The sequence below is a fragment of the Octopus sinensis genome, linkage group LG13 (genome assembly GCF_006345805.1).
Source record: "Octopus sinensis linkage group LG13, ASM634580v1, whole genome shotgun sequence".
NCBI classification, from domain to species: Eukaryota; Metazoa; Mollusca; class Cephalopoda; order Octopoda; family Octopodidae; genus Octopus; species Octopus sinensis.
Genome location: NC_043009.1, coordinates 33,899,123 through 33,918,343, shown reverse-complemented (window position 1 = coordinate 33,918,343; position 19,221 = coordinate 33,899,123). Strand labels below are relative to the sequence as shown.

The following is a 19,221-nucleotide window of genomic DNA, read 5'->3' as shown; positions in this document are numbered from 1 at the left end:
ATATATATATATATATATATATATATATGCATATATATATATATATATATATATATATATATATATATATATATATATATATACACACACACACACATGTGCTGCAAATTCTTTTTAGATTACACCTTCTTTTTCTATATTGGCCAAAATCATTTAACTAAATTGTCTTCTCATCATCATAGACATCTTCTAAGTGACTTTTTCTGATCTTTTGGATACCACTTGGCAATTGTATGGATCTATCTGTTGTCTGTGAACCTTGCAACTTGTCTGGTGTAGCAAGACTTGTGCTTTTGGTATTCTGCAATCACATCTTTCACTCCAGTTTGTTCTCAAATTATTTCATTTCAAATATGCTCTTGCATTGATAATCTTAGTAGGGATCTTTCCATGGCACTTTACATCAGAGCCAATTGTTCTTCCCTCTTCAAGCAGCCCACATCTCATTTGTATATAAGAGCACAAGTAGGATGGTAAAATCTATAGAAATGCAAGGTATTGAGGCGCAACACACCAAACTGCTCAGAGATGTGAATTCTAGGTGCATCACTGATATAGCTCTGCTTTTACTACTGGTAAGAGTTACAATTGGGAAGAGTGTAAAACAAGGCGATATCATCTCACCAAAGCTCTTCATCACATGTCTAGCAGTGATCATCAGAGTCGTTGAGTGGATAGGTAGTGTGAATGCAAGAAGATCTTTTCAGTTGGTGTCACAGACTTGGAAATTTTTTAATGTAGTGAAAATTCTCAAATATGGTTTATTGATATAATTTTTTATGCTGAATCTGAATTTGGGTTTAGTTTATTTCAGAAAAAAATTAGAAAATTGTTACAAAGGAAGTCTTGTGAAAAAAGGAAAAAGGAAGAAATCCTCAATGAAATTTTTTTTGTGAAAAATAAAAAAGCAAATGGTGTGATATTCTGTAAAAGTTCGTCTAAACATTTCCAAAATTCAAATCGAAAGTTTGAGAACACTATGATTTTCATATCTCCTGTGCCAGATAATCTCACAATGTGCCAACCATGGAACAGTGGTCCCACAGCATCATTTATTCTCTCATTTTAGATATGCCCTCGTGCTTTCAACTTGTTGCATGTAAGTCTCATGAAAAACCTGTGGTGAAAGTGTCATCTTTGCACATGGAAACACAACAGACTGCAGCTTTGCTTGTTACTATGGAAAGACATCAGTGTAAGATTTATGATCATGTGTATAATGGTGGCTTTTGATTGGCTAAAATTACCCAAAATTTGCAAACTTTAAGAGCTATTATTTATTAATTTATGGCTAAAATGAATTTCACTTTTATAATTAGCTTACAAAACAAAATTAGTATGCCAAATTTGAAAACAATTGGAACAAAATTGAAAAAGTACGAAATTTGTGACAGCTAATGAAAAGATCCTGGCAAGCTACTAACACACCACCAATTTGCAGATGACATTGCACTGGACACCTAGACACCCATAGCTCAGTTGTAGGTCTTAAAATGAAGCATGTAAACAAACTACATGCGATCTGAAAATGTAGCACAATGCCAAATAGAGGTGAGGAGTGATGAAATTGAGGGTATAAAGGAGTACATCTACTTAGGACACACAGTGAACATGCACTGAGACATTGATGCTGAACTTGCGAACAGAATAAGGGTTGATGACAAGAAGGGCATTCAGCTACAGAATGCAAAATCTGCCTCAACAAATTCCATCTCATCCAAGCAATCAAGGAAAAATTATCATTAAAATGATGATAATGATTATGATATATATCAACAGCTTCATCATCATCATCGTTTAACATCCATCTTCCATGCTAGCATGAGTTGGACAGTTTAACAGGAGCCAGCCAGATAGAAGACTGCACCAGGCTACTGTGTCTCTTTTGGCATGGTTTTTACAGCTGGATGCCCTTCCTAGCACCAACCACTCTAGAGTGGACTATAAAATGTGTTTGTTTTTTGTAGTGTGTAAATGTTTTGTTTCTTTTGGGAATATATATAGTTGAAAAGGGGTGAAGAATCCATACAAATTAAAAGATATAGTTAAAAAGTAAAAGTGGAAACAGCATGAAAGTATATTTAAACATTGTTTTATATTTGTTACATCGAGTAGCTTTTATAGAATATTACAGGTTTCCATGTGTATGTCCATCTTATCAGATATTAAAAATTGAAAGTCAGAAATTGTGCAACAAGAAAAAAATTGGAAATGTGTGAAATTTTATATTAGAGTCTCTTCTTATAAATGTTGCTTATGTAGGGATCTGAAATGCGGTTCAAGGGGTCAAGTTTCAGGAATGTTATTGAATTAAAAAGAATCCTTTTGAATTGAATAGAAAATTTCTATTCAGGACATAGTCAGGTGTGTATGTATGTGTGTTTAGTTTTTTTGGAATTTGTTGTTTTGGAAAAGGAATTATTTTTGTGTCAAAACATTTTTAAAAAATTTTCTATTCAGAAAATGGTCAGCTATATGTATATATTGTGTTAAATGGATTTCAGCAGGGGTCAAGAATTTTATTGAATTAATTGACAAATTCCTTTTCTATTGAGAATGTGGTCAGCTATGTGTATATGTTGTGTTAAATGGATTTTAAGGACGATCAACAATTTTATTGAAGGGTTTGGAAGGAATTATTTTTCCTTTGCTATTTGGTGTGAGTTTGTTTATTATGGGGTGTGTGTGTGCTTTGTTTTTTGGGAATATGTTGTTTTGTGTATGTTCGTTTTTTGTGGTGTGTATGTGTGTTTTGTTTTTGGGGAATATGTCTTGTGTGTGTGTATGTGTGCATGCATGCATGTATGTGTGTGTTCTGTTTTTAAGAATATATTGTTTTGGGGAGGAAATTATTTTTGTGTCAAAATTTTATTGGATTGAATAGTAGAATTCTTAATGAGTGTGTGTGTAAACTATAGATCCTTATTTATTGATTAGTGGTTGATGTTCCATATTATTGTGGATTATATTTGTTAATGAATTGCTTTTCTTTATTTATTCTGTGTTGTTGGTTGGAAGAGTCTAAGTACTGTAGAGAGGGAAGATTTTAAAGTTGGTTAAGTCTATCTGCAATGTGACTCCTTAAGGGAAATTTCCTTATATTCTCATCTCAGATCTGTTGGCAGTGAGTCATCATTATTTTGCATAATGAAACGCTTGTCTGTCCTATGTAATTTTGCAGGCATCCACCACATATAATCACATAGATTAAATTTTCTGAGTTGCAGGTGAAGTTTACTTTTACATAAAAGGTTTGTCCACCTTTAAATTTGGATTCTGGTCCTTCAAGATACGGGCAGGTGCACAATTTGTTCTTCCACATTTTGTCACAGTTCAGGTGAAATTTGTTTGTGTGTTTTTGTTCCAGTGTTTTGGGTGTTTTGGGCTGCATTCTGTTTTTGATGATTTGGTGTGTTTCTAGAATTGTTTCATTTTTTCATCTTCAAATTCAACTGGGAGGTTGTTGATGTGGTCAAATATTTTGATGTTTCTGGGGTTGAAAGTTAACACATTGTAAAATATTTTTCCTAATTTTGATTTTTGTTTTCCTTAGTTCCTGGATATCAATATCTTTTGCCCTGTCTATTCCATTGGTGATTAAACCTAGTGGGAATGCTCTTTGGATGAGTATGTTCTTCAGTTCATCCAGTCATTGTTCACACTTAGATGGGTCTGATATTATTGTGCATATTTACTTTGCTAGGTTAAAGGGAATGTTCAATTTATATTTTGGGTGACCTGATGTGAATAGAAGGAACTACTTGGAGTCTGTGGTTTTATAGAACATGTCTGTTTCTATTTTCCTATTAGTGTTTGTGATTGAAATATCTAGAAAGGCAAGTTCCTTGAGGTTAAACTCCATTGTGAATTGGATCTTGTTGTTTATAGGTAGTCAGTAAATTTTTGAATTCCCTGAGTGTATCAAAGTTTTCCTGCCATAAGGTAAAGCAATCATCCAGGTACTTTTCCAATTATTTTTAAGTTGTATATCAAATGTGCCACTGAATAGAAGAAGGGATTGATTGTAAATCTATAGTTCATGGAATCCCAAGACTAAATTGGCATATGTAGGGGCTTCCTTCATACCCATTGCAGTTCCTGATGTTTGTCGGTATGCTGATCCATTGAAGTTAAAATAGTTGTTCTGTGGAAGGAATTTTTGTCTGTCAATGATAAAATCTTTTTCAATGTGTGTCAGCAGTTGTGTCTAGCCAGGATTGTATTGCAATTATTCCATAGTTATGGGGTATGAGTTGACAAAGCAAAGGAAACAAAAAGTTTGTGCTCACTTACCATTTATGGCTGATGATTCAGCATGTATGTCTATCCATTTGAATTTTCATAATCCATGTGATTGTAGCAACTCCACTTCTTATAAACCATCTGAGCAAGCATTTTACATTCAGAAACTCTGGGGAAAACACAGAGAATTGAGTTTGTGATACAACTAGTAAATGAGGACATGTCATTGATAAGGTGACAGACTGTGGTTAAAGGACACTGAAACAATTAGTTAAAACTAGTTGACAGATGGTAATAAAAAGAAGTAGAATATTACCAATATGTGTTTTTTATTGATAAAAAATAACCCTCCTAAGGAAGAGTAACAATGATATTTAACTAATACACACAAAAAAAATTAATAGTACCTTTCTCCTTTTTTTATATTTTGTAATATTTCTTTGTATTTCAATTGAATTTTTCCATATAAAATTTATTCAGATGAGCAAAATTGGTTCCTTCATATATTTTTGCATTTGCTTTGTTTTAGTTTTCCTTTATTTGTATTTTTTCCTCTCTCAATCTCTCTCATCACACAGATTTGGAAACGGAAATCTCTTTATTAAAAGATTTGAAGAGCCTAGACAATCTTGAAGGCACTGTAGAAAATGAACAAGCAGAAATTGATAGCCAGCTACTTCTAGAAGATAAACCAAATGTGATGACTGTAGAAAGTGATGCTAAAGAAAGTTCCAAAGTTATGAATACTGAGTTGACAAGTTCAAGTGACAGTGATGTGGAGAGTGAACCTGTCATGTCCAGAGAAAGGCTTGATTCAGGAGTTGGTTCTTCATTGACTAGGCCATCTAGGTATGTCAAAAAATTGTTGTTATTGTTGCTGACATCCTTGTCTTCCTTCATTGTCTTTTATTGTAAATTTTTTTCAGACCAACTCTGATTTAACCCTTTCGTTACTGTATTTATTTTGAGATGCTCTGTGTTTCTCTCAATTACTTTAAATATAACAAAGAATTTTGTAAAATAACTTAGTTATCATTAAGCTAGTGTTAGGAACAGTAATTGTGTCTAAGGTTTGGTGGAAGATTTTAATTCAAAACTTATGAAAAGAAGATATTTGTTCTACAAAGCCAGAGCCAGTTTCAGCCGGGTTGGTAACGAAAGGGTTAACAGGCTTATGATGATAGGTGTTTCAGTAATGGGAATTCCATCTTATTTATATGCATAAAAATACTGAGATAGAATTAACTACAAAATTTACAAAATGTTGCAAAGGTTGTATGCTGTGAAGAACTGATAATTTTATTTCAAGAATGGGCTTCTTACAAGAAGGAGTCATCTAATGAAAGACTTTTGTTATTTTGTATAACACACACACACACACACACTCTCTCTCTCTCTCCCGCTCTCTCTCTCACACACACCTTTCTTGTTTTTACTTGTGTGTGAAATTAGTAAATGGAAACTAGTGAAAAAGCAGTGGAGGTTTTATTCCTGTTCTTGAGTGGCATATTTAATGCATTGTCTTCTTTAGCATTACTACCTGGCCCTTAAATGTCTTTAACAGAGTTCACTCTTTTGCAAACTTTCAGGCCAACTCAACCAATTTGATGATTATTTTCTGCCTTTCTCTCAACTGACTAACACTATAACCAAACATTATTATCATTTTTGCCAACTCGGCCCATCACTGATTTCTTCTGACTTAGTATTTCACTTTAAACTTGAGAAATGTGCACTAGTAGACAGATAGTAAAAAGAAGATTCTTCACCTTAATTTACAGCACATGAGGGAGCCAAGCCAGCAAGAGAACCTCCACATTACTATTTGGCCTAGCAAAAATTGTGGCTAAGTCTTCTTAAAAGCATATCCTATCACCTTAAAGAAGGGACATATTAGATCACATAGTCCTACATACCCCTAAAAATATGGGGTGGTAATGTCTTTGATTATTATTTTATATGTGTATGTATATATATATATATATATATATATATATAAAATTTTCAGAATGAGATAAAAAAAAAAACCAAGGCTGTGAAAGATTTTAGAATATTTATAAATAGGTCTTACGGCTGTTTCCGGAATATTTTGGAGATGGTGTCAGAAAATGGTTAAGCAATAGTTAATTTAGATAAGATATGAAATAGAGAGTGATGTGGAGGAATGAAAATAGATGTAAGGTATGCAGGGATATTGCATCTGTAGATCCATAATTTAGGCAGAATGGTATAGATATAAGATTCCAATACCTTGTGAGTAAGTTCCAATAGTATTTAAAATTCATTGAATTGAACAGGTGAAAGTTGGAAGACTCTAGAGCCGTGGTATACAATAGATGGGATGGGGATGGGGCACTGAGCAACATAATTTGCTGATTGCCTGATTTGTTGCTAAAGATGTGTGTGGTTGTGCATTGTCATGGTGAATGGGGATCATTTTTAGATTCTTGTCCAATCACTTCTTAATGGCTTCTGTAATCTTTCTGAGTACCTTAAGGTACTGCTCATAGTTCATAGTAAATTCATATTCCATAAAATCAAGGTAACTGATGCCTTTCTTATATCCCAAACAGTTGTCATGGTTTTCTGTGCCAAATTCTGGCTCTTTTAGGCTTTGGCAAGTAAGTATAATATCAGTTCCATGAACTGAGCCATTGTTCATCACCATCATTATCATCGTTTAATGTCCATTTTCCTTGATGACATGGGTTGGACGTTTTGACAGGGGATTGGCAAACCGTCCAACCCATGCCAGCATGGAAAACAGACATTATACGATGATGATGAACGAAGGCTCAGTTCATGGAATGGTATCATACTTATTCACCTGGATTATAAAGATATGCCTGTTTTTCATCCCCAATCACCAGATTGGGAAAAGAATGTTTTTATTCATTTCAAATGCTTCCAGCAGATCAGAGCAAATTTCCACCTATCCATCAAATTGGGTGTTAACTGCTAAGCAAAGTTTTCTGCCATCTTCTAAAATGCATTGTCGCAATCCATAAGCTTGCTTAACAACTGGACAGAGGTGACAATGCATTTTAGAAGATGGCTGAAACGTTTGGATGTCAGAGTGTGTGCAAAGTGGCTATTTGAAGGAGAGAAAGGTAATAAATCATGTCAATGGTCACAGTTTCTGGTTTCCTACTATGTGGTTTGTCCTCAATGCAAGTTTCTTCTTTAACTCTTTTACATTTAAACCAGCCATATCCAGCCAAAATATTCTACTTGTTTTATGTTCAAACTGGCGAGAACTGGCCACTTGTATCAATCCTATGTTATCATTCTAAAAATAAACAGTTACCTCATCAAAATCTCAAAGCACAAATTAATGAATGTTTAATTCAAAACTATGTGAATAAATAAGCATCAATTTTAACAGAATACTGTGAATGCTTAAGGGTTAAACTTTATCTATTGGTGCACGTTGCTTTCTGTGAGTGTCAGACAGCCTGCACTCTTCCTACATCAAGAATTCAATGATGGCATGTTTCTTCTGCTTGGAACCTGGGGAACAATTGTAGCTGTATGACAGGCTTCTTTCAGTTTCCACCTACCAGATCTACTCATAAAGCATTGATCAGCCTGAAGCTGTAGCTGAACACATTTGACCAAAGTGCCATGCAGTGGAACTGAACATGGAACGATGGAACATGTGGTTGGGAAGCAAACTTCTTACCACACAGCCACGCTTTTATGCTATTTCTGATATTGTCCTTGTAGTTTCACTTATTTTGCAACTGAGATCATTTTCATATTTTGTGGTTGATAATTATAAAAAATTTCCTTATTAGCTATAAGAATCCAAAAATGTTGAAGTACAAAAGACAGAGTATAGCACAGTAATGGTATAAATTGAATCACGTAAAAATATAATATCAAAAACTACAAATCCAAGATTGCCTTAACCCTCAAAGGCAGTTGTTATCACCTGTTATTTTCCAGTTTGCAGGTATGTTAAGTGTTGGCTCATTCACCAGGGCCATATTTGCTACTCTTACACACTAAATTGTGTACAAATTTGCTAAGAAGTAGCTCTACCCTTTCTGAGCTCACATTTATGTGAAAGTTGAAAAATTAATGAGAACTTAACTGAGGAGGAAAGTCTCTGTTTCTTTTCAACTATATTCACCATATAATCTTCATCTCTATAACCATTTTGTAATAATACTAAAACATTTAATTCTTTGTCTTTGTTTTAATTTCAGTTTAAAGAAACATAACAGAATTCGCTGGTATAGCTTCCAGAAAAGCCACCGACCAAGTTTCAGCAGCAAATCCGCACAGATTTGTACACTGTCTGTCAGACAAATCCATAAACTTCAAAGTGTGTGCATGTTAACAATAACAACCCTCATGGAGAAATTCTCACCAGCAAACCGGTCTGGATGGAATTGGACTGTATCACGTTTTATCAAAAAAGTCAAAGAACCTGACTACAAAGACAAGAAAGTTTTTGGGGTCCCTCTAATTGAAACACTGCGCAGATCTGGCCAGCCAGTTCCTCAGTGTATATTGTATGCCATGAAATATCTTAGGAGTACTGCAAAAGATGCTGATGGAATTTTCCGTAGATCTGGTGTTAAATCAAGAATACAGAACATCCGAGAGCAAATTGAACTTAATACCGGTAATAATCTGTTTTTCTATCCTTCAGAAATTGTTTAGTTTATTGTTGCTTTTTAGCTCCAGGTGAAATCTGATCAAGGAGACCCATGATCATAAATATTCCAATCATGAATATCCTATTTTTTACCCAGACACTGTGGAAAGAGGACTATATTATCCACATATTTTTGTAAGATAGCAAGCTGGAATGTAAGGGAGATTTTTTAGAAGATGTGACCACAAGCTATTTCAAGAAAATCAAGTGACCACAAAGTGTTCTGTCATTGACTTGAAACAAAAGGAGATAGAATATGTTAGCATGACTGACTTAGTGGTTCTGGGCATGCTGGAGTTTTTCTTTTAAACAAGGAATTTCTATCAAAGCATAATTCAGTCCCATCCTATAATTTAGAAATCCAAAGCACATGAAAATGGTTTGCTATTCATAAATGTATACAATTTATTACAAGTTCTCTCTTGGATCTAAGATCTGAGATCAATCCAACTTTAAGATTCGAGTGTTTGTACTAAAGGGCTGCTGCACTATACATAACAATAATCCTTGAGTCAGGTCTCAAATGTTTAGTGGGATCAGATTGCAAGATATGCATGTACAACTTTAGTTGTTTACTGTGATGTTTCCACAGATAGCAGAGTGATCCATTTATTAGTTTCTTTTAGCCATCATGACTTAGGCAGTTTGGCGCACTACCTTCATATATATACACACACATATATACACATGTAATGTGTATGAGTAAAGACAGCTGTATACCAATGTGACTGTCACTGAAAGTGGATGGTATCTGTGAAAGAGGGAGACCCAGAAAGACATGGAATGAAGCGGTGAGGACCAATATCAGAAAGTTAGGGCTCAAAGAGGAAATGACAATGGACCAGGATGTTAGGCGACATGAGGTTCTATAGAAGACCCACCCATGTCAGCAAAACTGAGTGCTATAAGAGCTGTGTCCCATCCACATGTAACAATAAACTTTTCACACACCCTACCCCAAGAAACCAAACTACATCTCCTCTTCTAAACTGCAAGTATCTCTTAGTCGCGTTTCCTCTTCATACACTGTGATTGTCTCCCACTCTTCTTCCCTCTCCTCATTGTCTTGTTCACTCTATTGCTGCTTTTCCCCACTCCGTCTTTATACTCAGGTTTCCACCAGTCACTGCAATCCCCATTTGCTACTCGTGCTTTCTTGACAATATTTGGCACTTCACCACCATCTCTCTCTTGCACTTTTGCTGTTTCCCTCACTCTCTCTCTTTCCCTTGCTCTTCCCTCTGGCTGGGTAGCCATGTATCTCCTCTACAGCAGCACACCTGTTTCAGTTCTCTTTCTTGTACCTCTTTCTTGCCTGGTAACCTTGTACCTCCTCTATAGCAAGATTCTTGTTTCTACCTCTTCATTTCATTGTCACATTCTAACCGTTCATCAACTGACAGATGATCTCTTCCTCTAATGTCCCCACCCCTCTCAAAATTCCAAGCCTTGCAAGTTACTTGGTGACTATTCCAGTGTTGGTGCCATGTAAAAAGCATCCAGCTGTAAAAGTCATGCCAAAACTGACACCACCTTTGCTAGTGCCACATAAAAAGCACTGTGTTCATTTTGCTGAGTGGTTGGTGTTAGGAAAGGCATCCAGCTGTAAAAATCCTGCCAAAACAGTTACAGTAGCCTAGGGTAGTCTTCTACCTGGCCAGCTCCTGTCAACCATCCTACCCATGCATGCATGGAAGACAGATGTTAAATGATGATGATATTGATATGTATGTATGTGTGTGTGTGTGTATATATATCAAAAATCTATCTAAACTATATCCTTTTTGTTTTATTTTTTACTTTTAGAGATGGTTGCTTTTACCAGTTTGCAATCTTATGATGTTGCTGACCTCACAAAGCAATATTTCCGTGAACTACCAGAATGTTTATTGACTAATAAACTATCAGAAACATTTATTGGGGTTTTTACACGTGAGTAACAATGTACACAGCTTACATGCCATTCATGTTTCTCTCTTTCTTTCACTTTCTCCTTTCTTTTTACTCTCGTTTCCTCATTTCTCTCTTTTCTTACCTTTGCACTATCACCTCACTTTTCCTTCCTCTTTTTCCTTCTATCAGTATATTTTCCCCTCTTCCTTTTTCTCCCTTACTCATATAGTAAATTAAATATCTAATTATTTGAATTAAATCATTATGTTAGGCAAAAATCTCATCAGAGGGGTACCATTATCTTATTAGGTGTTGGGTTTTTGAATCATCTTGGCAGACTCAGTATATATATATACACACACACACACGCACACACACAAAGTTATACAATTATAGTTTTACTAGCAGTATCGCACGGCGTTGCTCGGGTTTGTAAGGGAAATAACTATAAAGCATTTTTAGAGAGTTATAGCCAAAAAATAGCAAAAAAATTATGGTAAATTTTTTTTTGATAGTTAAAAAGGTCGAGTTGCGTCCCCTAGACCATCTGTGGTTTGTGTTTCTGATTGTCGACCCCATGTCGAATTTATCGATCTTTTTCAGAACTGGGGGAACTTTTCAAAATTTTCGCTGCGTTAGTTTTGAATTATGACATTGGGCTATGTGTGTGTCAAGTTTCATCAGAATCGGTTGAAAGCCGTGGTCAGAGTGAGGGTACAACCAAACAGACACACAGAAACACACACAGACAAACTGCCGTTTATATGGAGAGAGATGTAGACAGACTTATATATACATGAAAACTTATACACAATGGAATGCATGTTTGTGGACTCTGCTCCCTTGACCCTGTCGGGATTAAATGGATGAAGAAGATGGGATGAGATGAAGTAAAAATAACAAACCAAGTGGCAGAAGCAAGGTCTAGAATCACAGGACCTTAGAGTTGATTTAAAAAAGACCAAAATCCTAGTAAGTAGGAAAACAGACAAATCACTGGTCCCTTCAGGGAGATGGCCCTGCTCTGTATGTTGAAAAGGTATTGGTGGAAACTCCATAAGGTGTACCCAGTGCTAGATATGGACACATAAGAAGTGCAGTGGTATCATCGGATGGTTAACAGAGGAAGTAGTCATTGTGTGTGGCAGAAGTGCAGGTACATTAAACACTAGGAACATACAGAAAATTGACTCCCTCAAATGTTTGGTGGGATCCTTAGAAGTAACTGATAGTTTCCATTACTTAAGCAACCAAGTTAGCAGTAGAGGAGATAGTTCTGAAGGCATAGTGATTAGAATAAGAACGGGCTGGGAAAAGTTCAGAGAGTTACTATCTCTGTTAGTAACAAAGGGCATTTCCTTCAGAATGAAAGGCAGATTGTATGAAGCCTGTGTATGAATAGCTGTGCTACATGGCAATAAGACATGGGCTGTGACTACTGAGAATATGCAAAGGTTTGAAAGAAATGAAGCCAGAATATTATGCTGGATGGTAATGTCAGTGTGCATGTGTGATTTGAGAAAACAATTTTGGTATATAAGGCATCAGTTTTAGTGTGTGAGAGAGAAGACTGCACTGGTATGATCATGCGATGCATATGGACGAGGACAGCTGCATCAAGAAGTGCCAATCTCTAATTGTGATGAGAACATGTGGAAGAGATAGACCCAGGAAGACATGAGACAAAGTGGTGAGAAAGGATCTTCAGCCACTGGACCTCACTAAGGAGATGACAAGGGACCAAGACTTCTGGCAGTTTGCTGTACTTGTCAAGCTAGGTAAAATCATGGCCATCCATACATACAGGCATGTCCTTTACATCCCTCTTTTAGGTATGTCCTTTACGTCCCTCTTTCAACTAGTCTTGTGGGTGCTAGTGTCACATAAAAGCACCTATGCCAATGCCATGTAAAAATGTTCCTGTCTTTTCTTTCATGTTTTAGCCTCTTGATTATTAGCATAAAAATGCCTCTCTCTGTCAAACTAAGTTACCAAGCAACCTCATTAGTGCTAGTGCCCTGATAAAAGCAGCCATGGAGACCATGTCAAAATGCCAACCCCGTGTCAGTATCAAAATGAGCATTAAATAATAATGGTGGTTGTGTTGTTGTTGTTGGTGGTGGTGGTGGCAGCGGCTGCTGCTGTTGTTTGTGTGTGTCTATGTGCAGCTACATGTATTGCATCAACTGAGACATCTTTATTACAGTGTTCTGAAACATTACACCGACTCCACCTAGCACAGCTATCATGTAGTGAAAAAATATCAACTTAGAACTAAGTGGAGAATAAAGAAGCAGTTAACCTGCAGATATGTGTCTGAAGCACACATTATTAAAAAGTTGAAAGTACAATGAACCACTAAACTGATATGCAGCATTTAATGGCATTTAGCTCTAAAGATGCTACATTCACACAATACACACGTCTATTTGATGAGCATGTATTTCATCGAATAGGTGCATGTTAGTTGTAATTAAAAATTGTTCAATAATAAATCAACTGTCCCTCCAACCTTTTCTAATCTAGATTTTCCCAAAGAACATTGGTTGGAAGCAGTGAATGCGACCATAATTCTAATGCCTGATGAAAACCGAGAAGTCTTACAGTCACTTCTACTCTTTCTCCATGATATTTCAAAAACTGCTGACCACCACAAGGTAAGACTGCTTTAAGGATTTATTTGTTTGCTTGTTTGGTGGGGAGTTGTTTCAGTCATTTATTTCTTGAGTTATTTTGGTGTTGTTTTATTCTAAGATGTCTTCCATTTCTACCTCTTTATTCTTGAATTATCTGTTGTTATTTATCTCCAGGTCAGCCCTTATTGAACAGACCCATGATTGAAGATGCTATTGCTGTGACCATCTTCTCTTTTTAGAGGCATCTTGGATTAAACCTTTATATGTACCCTTTTTTTTTAAAGACAGTAAGGTGTGTTTTGAGAGAGAATTTGCACTGTTTCTTGCAGGTCAACCCACGGCATAACTAATTCTCTTGTTGGTTTGTAAAAAATAATTCCTGTTGTTACTGTTTTGGAGAGAGGATGTTATAATTTATTTTCTCAAAATGTTGAAGTAATGATAATGACAGTGAAATGATAGTGATGGTACTGGTTGTGGTACTTGTTGTTCCTTAGACCACGGTCAGTCTTGATTATGCAAACCTATGATCAAAGTCATTTCTGTCATGACTGTCTCCTCTTTTTTTCTGACATTTAGAATCACTGATGTTTGTAATTAATATTATAGGTACTTGATACCTGTCAACACTACAGAGTATATTTTATAATTTCATTCCTCCTCTCCAAAGCAATAGTAAGAGATGATATAAACGTTATTTTTTACTCACTGTATTTGGACTTCTTTCTTTATCAACCTTCTATATTTTGTATATTGTTATAGTTTGATATATTTTTACATGCTCTTGTATATATATTGTATATATATTTTATTTTAAGTTTTTTTCTCTAGAGGGTGTGCACTCCTAGCATATATATATAAAGTTAGCTAGCAGAGTTGTAAGTACAGTGGGGAAAATGCTTAGCAGTATTTTATCCATCCTTACATTTTGAGTTCAAATTCGTCTGAGGCTGACTTTGTCCTTCGTTTTTTTGGGATCAATAAAATAAATACCAGTTGTACACTGGGGTAATTGCGATCAACATCACTATTCCTGTGTAAGAGTATGAAAAAGAATTGCACCCCTCTGCCAAGCCATGTCAAGCCAGTATGGCAGAGTAGGCTCATCAAACCAATATGATCTCAAGCTCAAATTCACAGCCTCCACATTGGACTGTGGCTGGTGGAGAGAACATGCTGGAGCCTTCATCCTGCTGTGGACTGAACACAAGCAATCCAGTTCCATCCAATATATATATAGTGAATAGATAGAGATAATAGATCCAAGCAGGTACTGTTTAAGAACTCTAGTATAATCCAAGTTCTGGCTAACCACATCAAATGATATGGAATAACCTATGGCTGTTTAAGGTAAACAATCCCTATGTATTTCACCTGATGGGTAAATCCTGAGTTTACTTTGTTAAATTATAAATACATCTACTCAGTTTTTTATTATTGCAGCTATTTATGCAGTGTATTCATTTATAACTTCTGTCCATCATCGTTTAGCATCCGCTTTCCATGCTAGCATGGGTTGGACGGTTCAACTGGGGTCTGGGAAGCCAGAAAGCTGCACCAGGCCCAGTCTAATCTGGCAATGTTTCTACGGCTGGATGCCCTTTCTAACGCCAACCACTCCGTGAGTGTTGTGGGTGCTTTTTACGTGCCAGACGAGACTGGCAAACAGCCATGATCGGATGGTACTCTTTACGTGGCACCGGCACAGGGGCCAGGCAAGGTTGGCAACGGCCATGAATGGATGGTGCTTTTTACGCGCCACCGGCATGAGGCCAGTCAGGGCGGCGCTGGCAACGGCCACATTCGGATGGTTCTCTTACATGCCACTGGCACTGGTATCACAGCTGCAATTTCCATTGATGTTGATCGATTTCGATTCCGCTTCTCACTTGCCTCAACAGGTCTTCACAAGTAGAGTTTTGTGTCCCAACATATGTTTTTTTCTGCATGGCTATCTTATTAAGTAGTGTCTATTTGCATCTTGTTGGTTCATCTACATCCAGATATCATCCTGGTTAAGAATGTATCCATGCAGCTTTATTCAAGATGTTGCCACTATCAAAGTTTCAAGTGAACTGCTTCAAACTTTAATTGTGGTAACACCTTGAATAAATCTGTACAGATACGTTTTTAAGTAGGATGAAAACAAACACCACTTAACAAGATATCCATGCTGCAAAAACGTATGTTGGACAGAGGTTTTAAGTGAATATTCTTTATAAATGACTGTAATAGCAAAAACTGTATAGATGTAGACAGGGGCAATCATCTACAACAAATTGTTGTTTATCCTGAAGAGAGTAATTAGAATAGAATCAGTGAGGTTTTGTAAATGGGGTAGTCAGAAAGTTAGGTGAGGCATTTAAAAAAGACATTCATGACTGATGTGCTTACAGTGAGATTGGCACTTGACCAATTCTTCTACACAAAACATGAAAACTGCATTGTCAAAGCTAATGTGTGTTCTCTTAGACATAAAAGGATGAAAGCCATTCAATGGGTCAAGTGGCAGAGGCTCGGCATCGCAATAAATCCATAATCTGATCTTACAGGACATACTAGTAGATCCCAGACAGATGTGTGTGGCTTTTCAACAGCACTTCACTCAACTGTTTGGGAGCAGTGGTGAGCCAAATCGCATGACAGACATTACATCCCCTCTCAACAGACTGCTATAGCTCTCAGTGATAGAGATGGGGATGGGTGTAAGAGGACAATAACAGCTGCTGAAATACAGGAAGCAATAGCTAACTGCATGAAGGGTAGCTAGCCTGAATTAGATGGTCTGCCCTACACACTTTACACTTATATACCAGACTTCTTTGATGACACCTTGAGAAATGTTGACTGCAACAGAAAGGAAGAATTCCCAGTTTTGTGAACCAAGGAGCAGTGGCACTGCTGTGAAAAGACCCAAACAAGGAGAACTGCATTGATGATTTTAGGCACATAACTACACTGAATGTAGAATTCAAAATTTTGACCAAGGTGTTAGTTACAAGGTTGGTGCTTGTTTTCAGTGGTCTGGTAGGGATGGCACAGACATGTGCCATCCTGGAAAGATCTGTTCATGACAACTTACATCTTATGTAATACATCATAGAGAAGATAGTTAAAGAACGTGGCACTGCTGGGTTCCTAATCAGTTTAGATCAATTCAAAGCTTTTAATAGGGTTGACCATCTGTACTTGGCAGTGGTCCTCAAAGTAGCCAGTTTTGGATCTGTTTTCAGGGGATAGATTGCTGCAATGCATAGCAACATCTATTCAGTGGTAAACTTGGTTTGCTGTTGATGATGATGCACAAACATGTGCTGAGACTATATCTCCAGTACTTCCTTGATGGTGAACAGATTTGGTCACCATTTGCTTGACGTGATTCCTCAGCTGGTCTCCTTGACAGAGCTTCAGTCCTGGGTCAAGCAGAGCCTGAGAGAAAGCATTTAGAAAATGAAATGTCTTCAAGTGCTCACTGCCCTCAGCCAGTCAGGCAGTGTGATAGGTGGAAAGTCCACTTTAGTATTCCATAATGGATTTAGTAGCAGTGTTATTGGGGAAACCTTGAGCATCAAAGACAATCAACTAATCACTCTCCTCTACAGAACTTTTGGCCCGAATTTGATGGATAACTTCCAGAAATCCCTGGCTTGGCAGTGCTACCAAGGAGCATTGCCAGTTTGCGATAAACTCTACAGGCACAGAAGTACCATCATCTGAGCATGTCCAAGATGCATGCAGGGAAACAAAACCATTTCGCATGCACTCAAACATTGCTGACCTGTGGATTTATATTGAACACCTGCTGTCACATATGAAATGGATCCAGCTATCAACTGAATCTATCTTGAAGATCGTCCTGCCACCTTCTTGTAACTGGGAAGGACAGGCAGTTTTTATATGCCTGGTGGCCTTGGCAAAAGTGGTGTGGTGGATGAGATTGAAGGGGCTGAAGACAAACACTTTCCTCTTTGGCCAATTCCTCATCAACTACAAGTTTCACTTGAGTAAAATTTGGGTGGAGAGTGAATTGTTACCTTCCAACCATTTTGTTGAAAGGCGGGTGAGAGTGGCAAGTGTAGTGCAAGTAAATGGGCCTACCCTAAGCATATGCCTGTTAATCAGAGATGAGGAACTGAGGAAAGGCACCTGTCCCAGGAGTCAGGGTATCCATGGCTTTTTGGGGGTGTTTCCATGAGCAGCCCTCAATTGTCTCCTCCCTATTGAGGAATACACATTCTTAAAATGTTATTACAACTTTTTTTTTTTACACCTGTTTACATGCATTTCCATACACACACACACGCACTCAATGTTTTGAATTGTGCCATCCTTAACATTTTCTTAATGTAAATACTTTTTGATTAATAGAGAAATCATTGTCATCATCGTTGTTGTTGTTGTTGTTTTATATGAGACCTCAAGTAACAGCAAGTTGGACATTTTACCACAGGTGTTATTTATGATGAGCAATGATATATTGAAGAGAAAGCAGATCAGATGCTGAGAACTTTTATTACTTTTGCTTTCACAGTGGATTCTATTTCATAACGGTTGCACCTGAATCTCAGTGATCTTCAATTCCTTTACATATTTCTTTATTCCACAGTTTCTTGATACTCTCATGTTTGCAGACAAATACAAGCATCCAGTCTTCAGATAGGTGTCTAACCCTTGTGGTTGATGTCTTTTGAAGCAGCTGCATCAGTCCATGTTCCCATGTCTTCAAGGGATGTGTAGTCTGTTTACATCTGCATTGTGAGAACCTTGCATATTTTTGTATCAATTTGACTGATTTCATTGAAGTTTTTTTTTTACCTTTTACCTTTTACTTGTTTCAGTCACTGGACTATGGCAATGCTGAAGCACCACCTTGAAGGGTTTAGTTGAACAAATCAACCCCAGAATTTGTTTTTAACCCTGGTACTTATTCCATCAGTCTTTTTTGCTGAACTGTTAAGTTACAGGGACATAAACAAACCAACACTAGTTGTCATGATGAGTAACAAGCACAAACACACATTTGCACCTACACACATACAACAGGCTTCTTTCATTTCTTGTCTACCAAACTCACAATGTTTGGTCAGCCCAGGACTATAATAGAAGACACTTGCTTGAGATGCTACATAAGGGGAATGAACCAAAGGCCATATGGTTGGGAAGCAAGCAACTAAACCATACAGCCACACACCCCACACTGTGCCTACATGCTCAGGTCAGATCAGATATGGCTAGGGTATTAATTGCATCAATCCTGTTTCATACATTAAGTTTGTGTTCTAGGATAGAATAACATTCTTTCTGCATTTTTTCTAGGATAAAATAACATCCTTTCTGTATTTTTCCATGCATTTGTAAATGCTAGAGGCCATCTTCTTCACATACACCTAAATATTTGTTTTGTTTTGTTTTCAGGATTTAATTCTTTGATGATGATAAACTTTTCTGTGTGTTGTGTTGTACATTTTCAGGTGTTTCCCCTGAAGAATATTGTTTTAATGCATTTATCAAGACCAATCTCCTTTTCAGTATTTTCAATAAATTGTTTTATCTTATTATTATTATTGTTATTGTTGTTATTGTTATTCATATTTATTATTATTGTTATTATTATTATTATTATTATTATTCTATGTTTGACTTTTGCTTTACATTTGTACAAGTTGGCTCCAAGTCTCACCCAGAGACCTCAAGAGACAACAAGTTGGAAGTTCATGTTGGTGTTATGCCTAGAGTGCCATATATTTGGTTTTGTACTTAGTGTTGTACTAGTGAATGTCTAAA

The 19,221-nt window shown here is 36.7% G+C and overlaps 1 protein-coding gene across 4 annotated transcripts in view; it reads left to right on the top strand.

Annotated features, from left to right (window-relative positions):
• LOC115218406 (rho GTPase-activating protein 7) overlaps positions 1 to 19,221 on the top strand; it is a 229,625-nt gene that overhangs the window by 197,062 nt on the left and 13,342 nt on the right. For all 4 annotated transcript variants that reach the window (XM_029788198.2, XM_029788200.2, XM_029788199.2 and 1 more), the window contains 4 exons: positions 4,821 to 5,091; positions 8,454 to 8,875; positions 10,715 to 10,840; positions 13,328 to 13,458. In XM_029788198.2, coding sequence (XP_029644058.1) covers positions 4,821 to 5,091; positions 8,454 to 8,875; positions 10,715 to 10,840; positions 13,328 to 13,458 — 950 coding nt within the window. The remainder of the gene's footprint in view (positions 1 to 4,820; positions 5,092 to 8,453; positions 8,876 to 10,714; positions 10,841 to 13,327; positions 13,459 to 19,221) is intronic.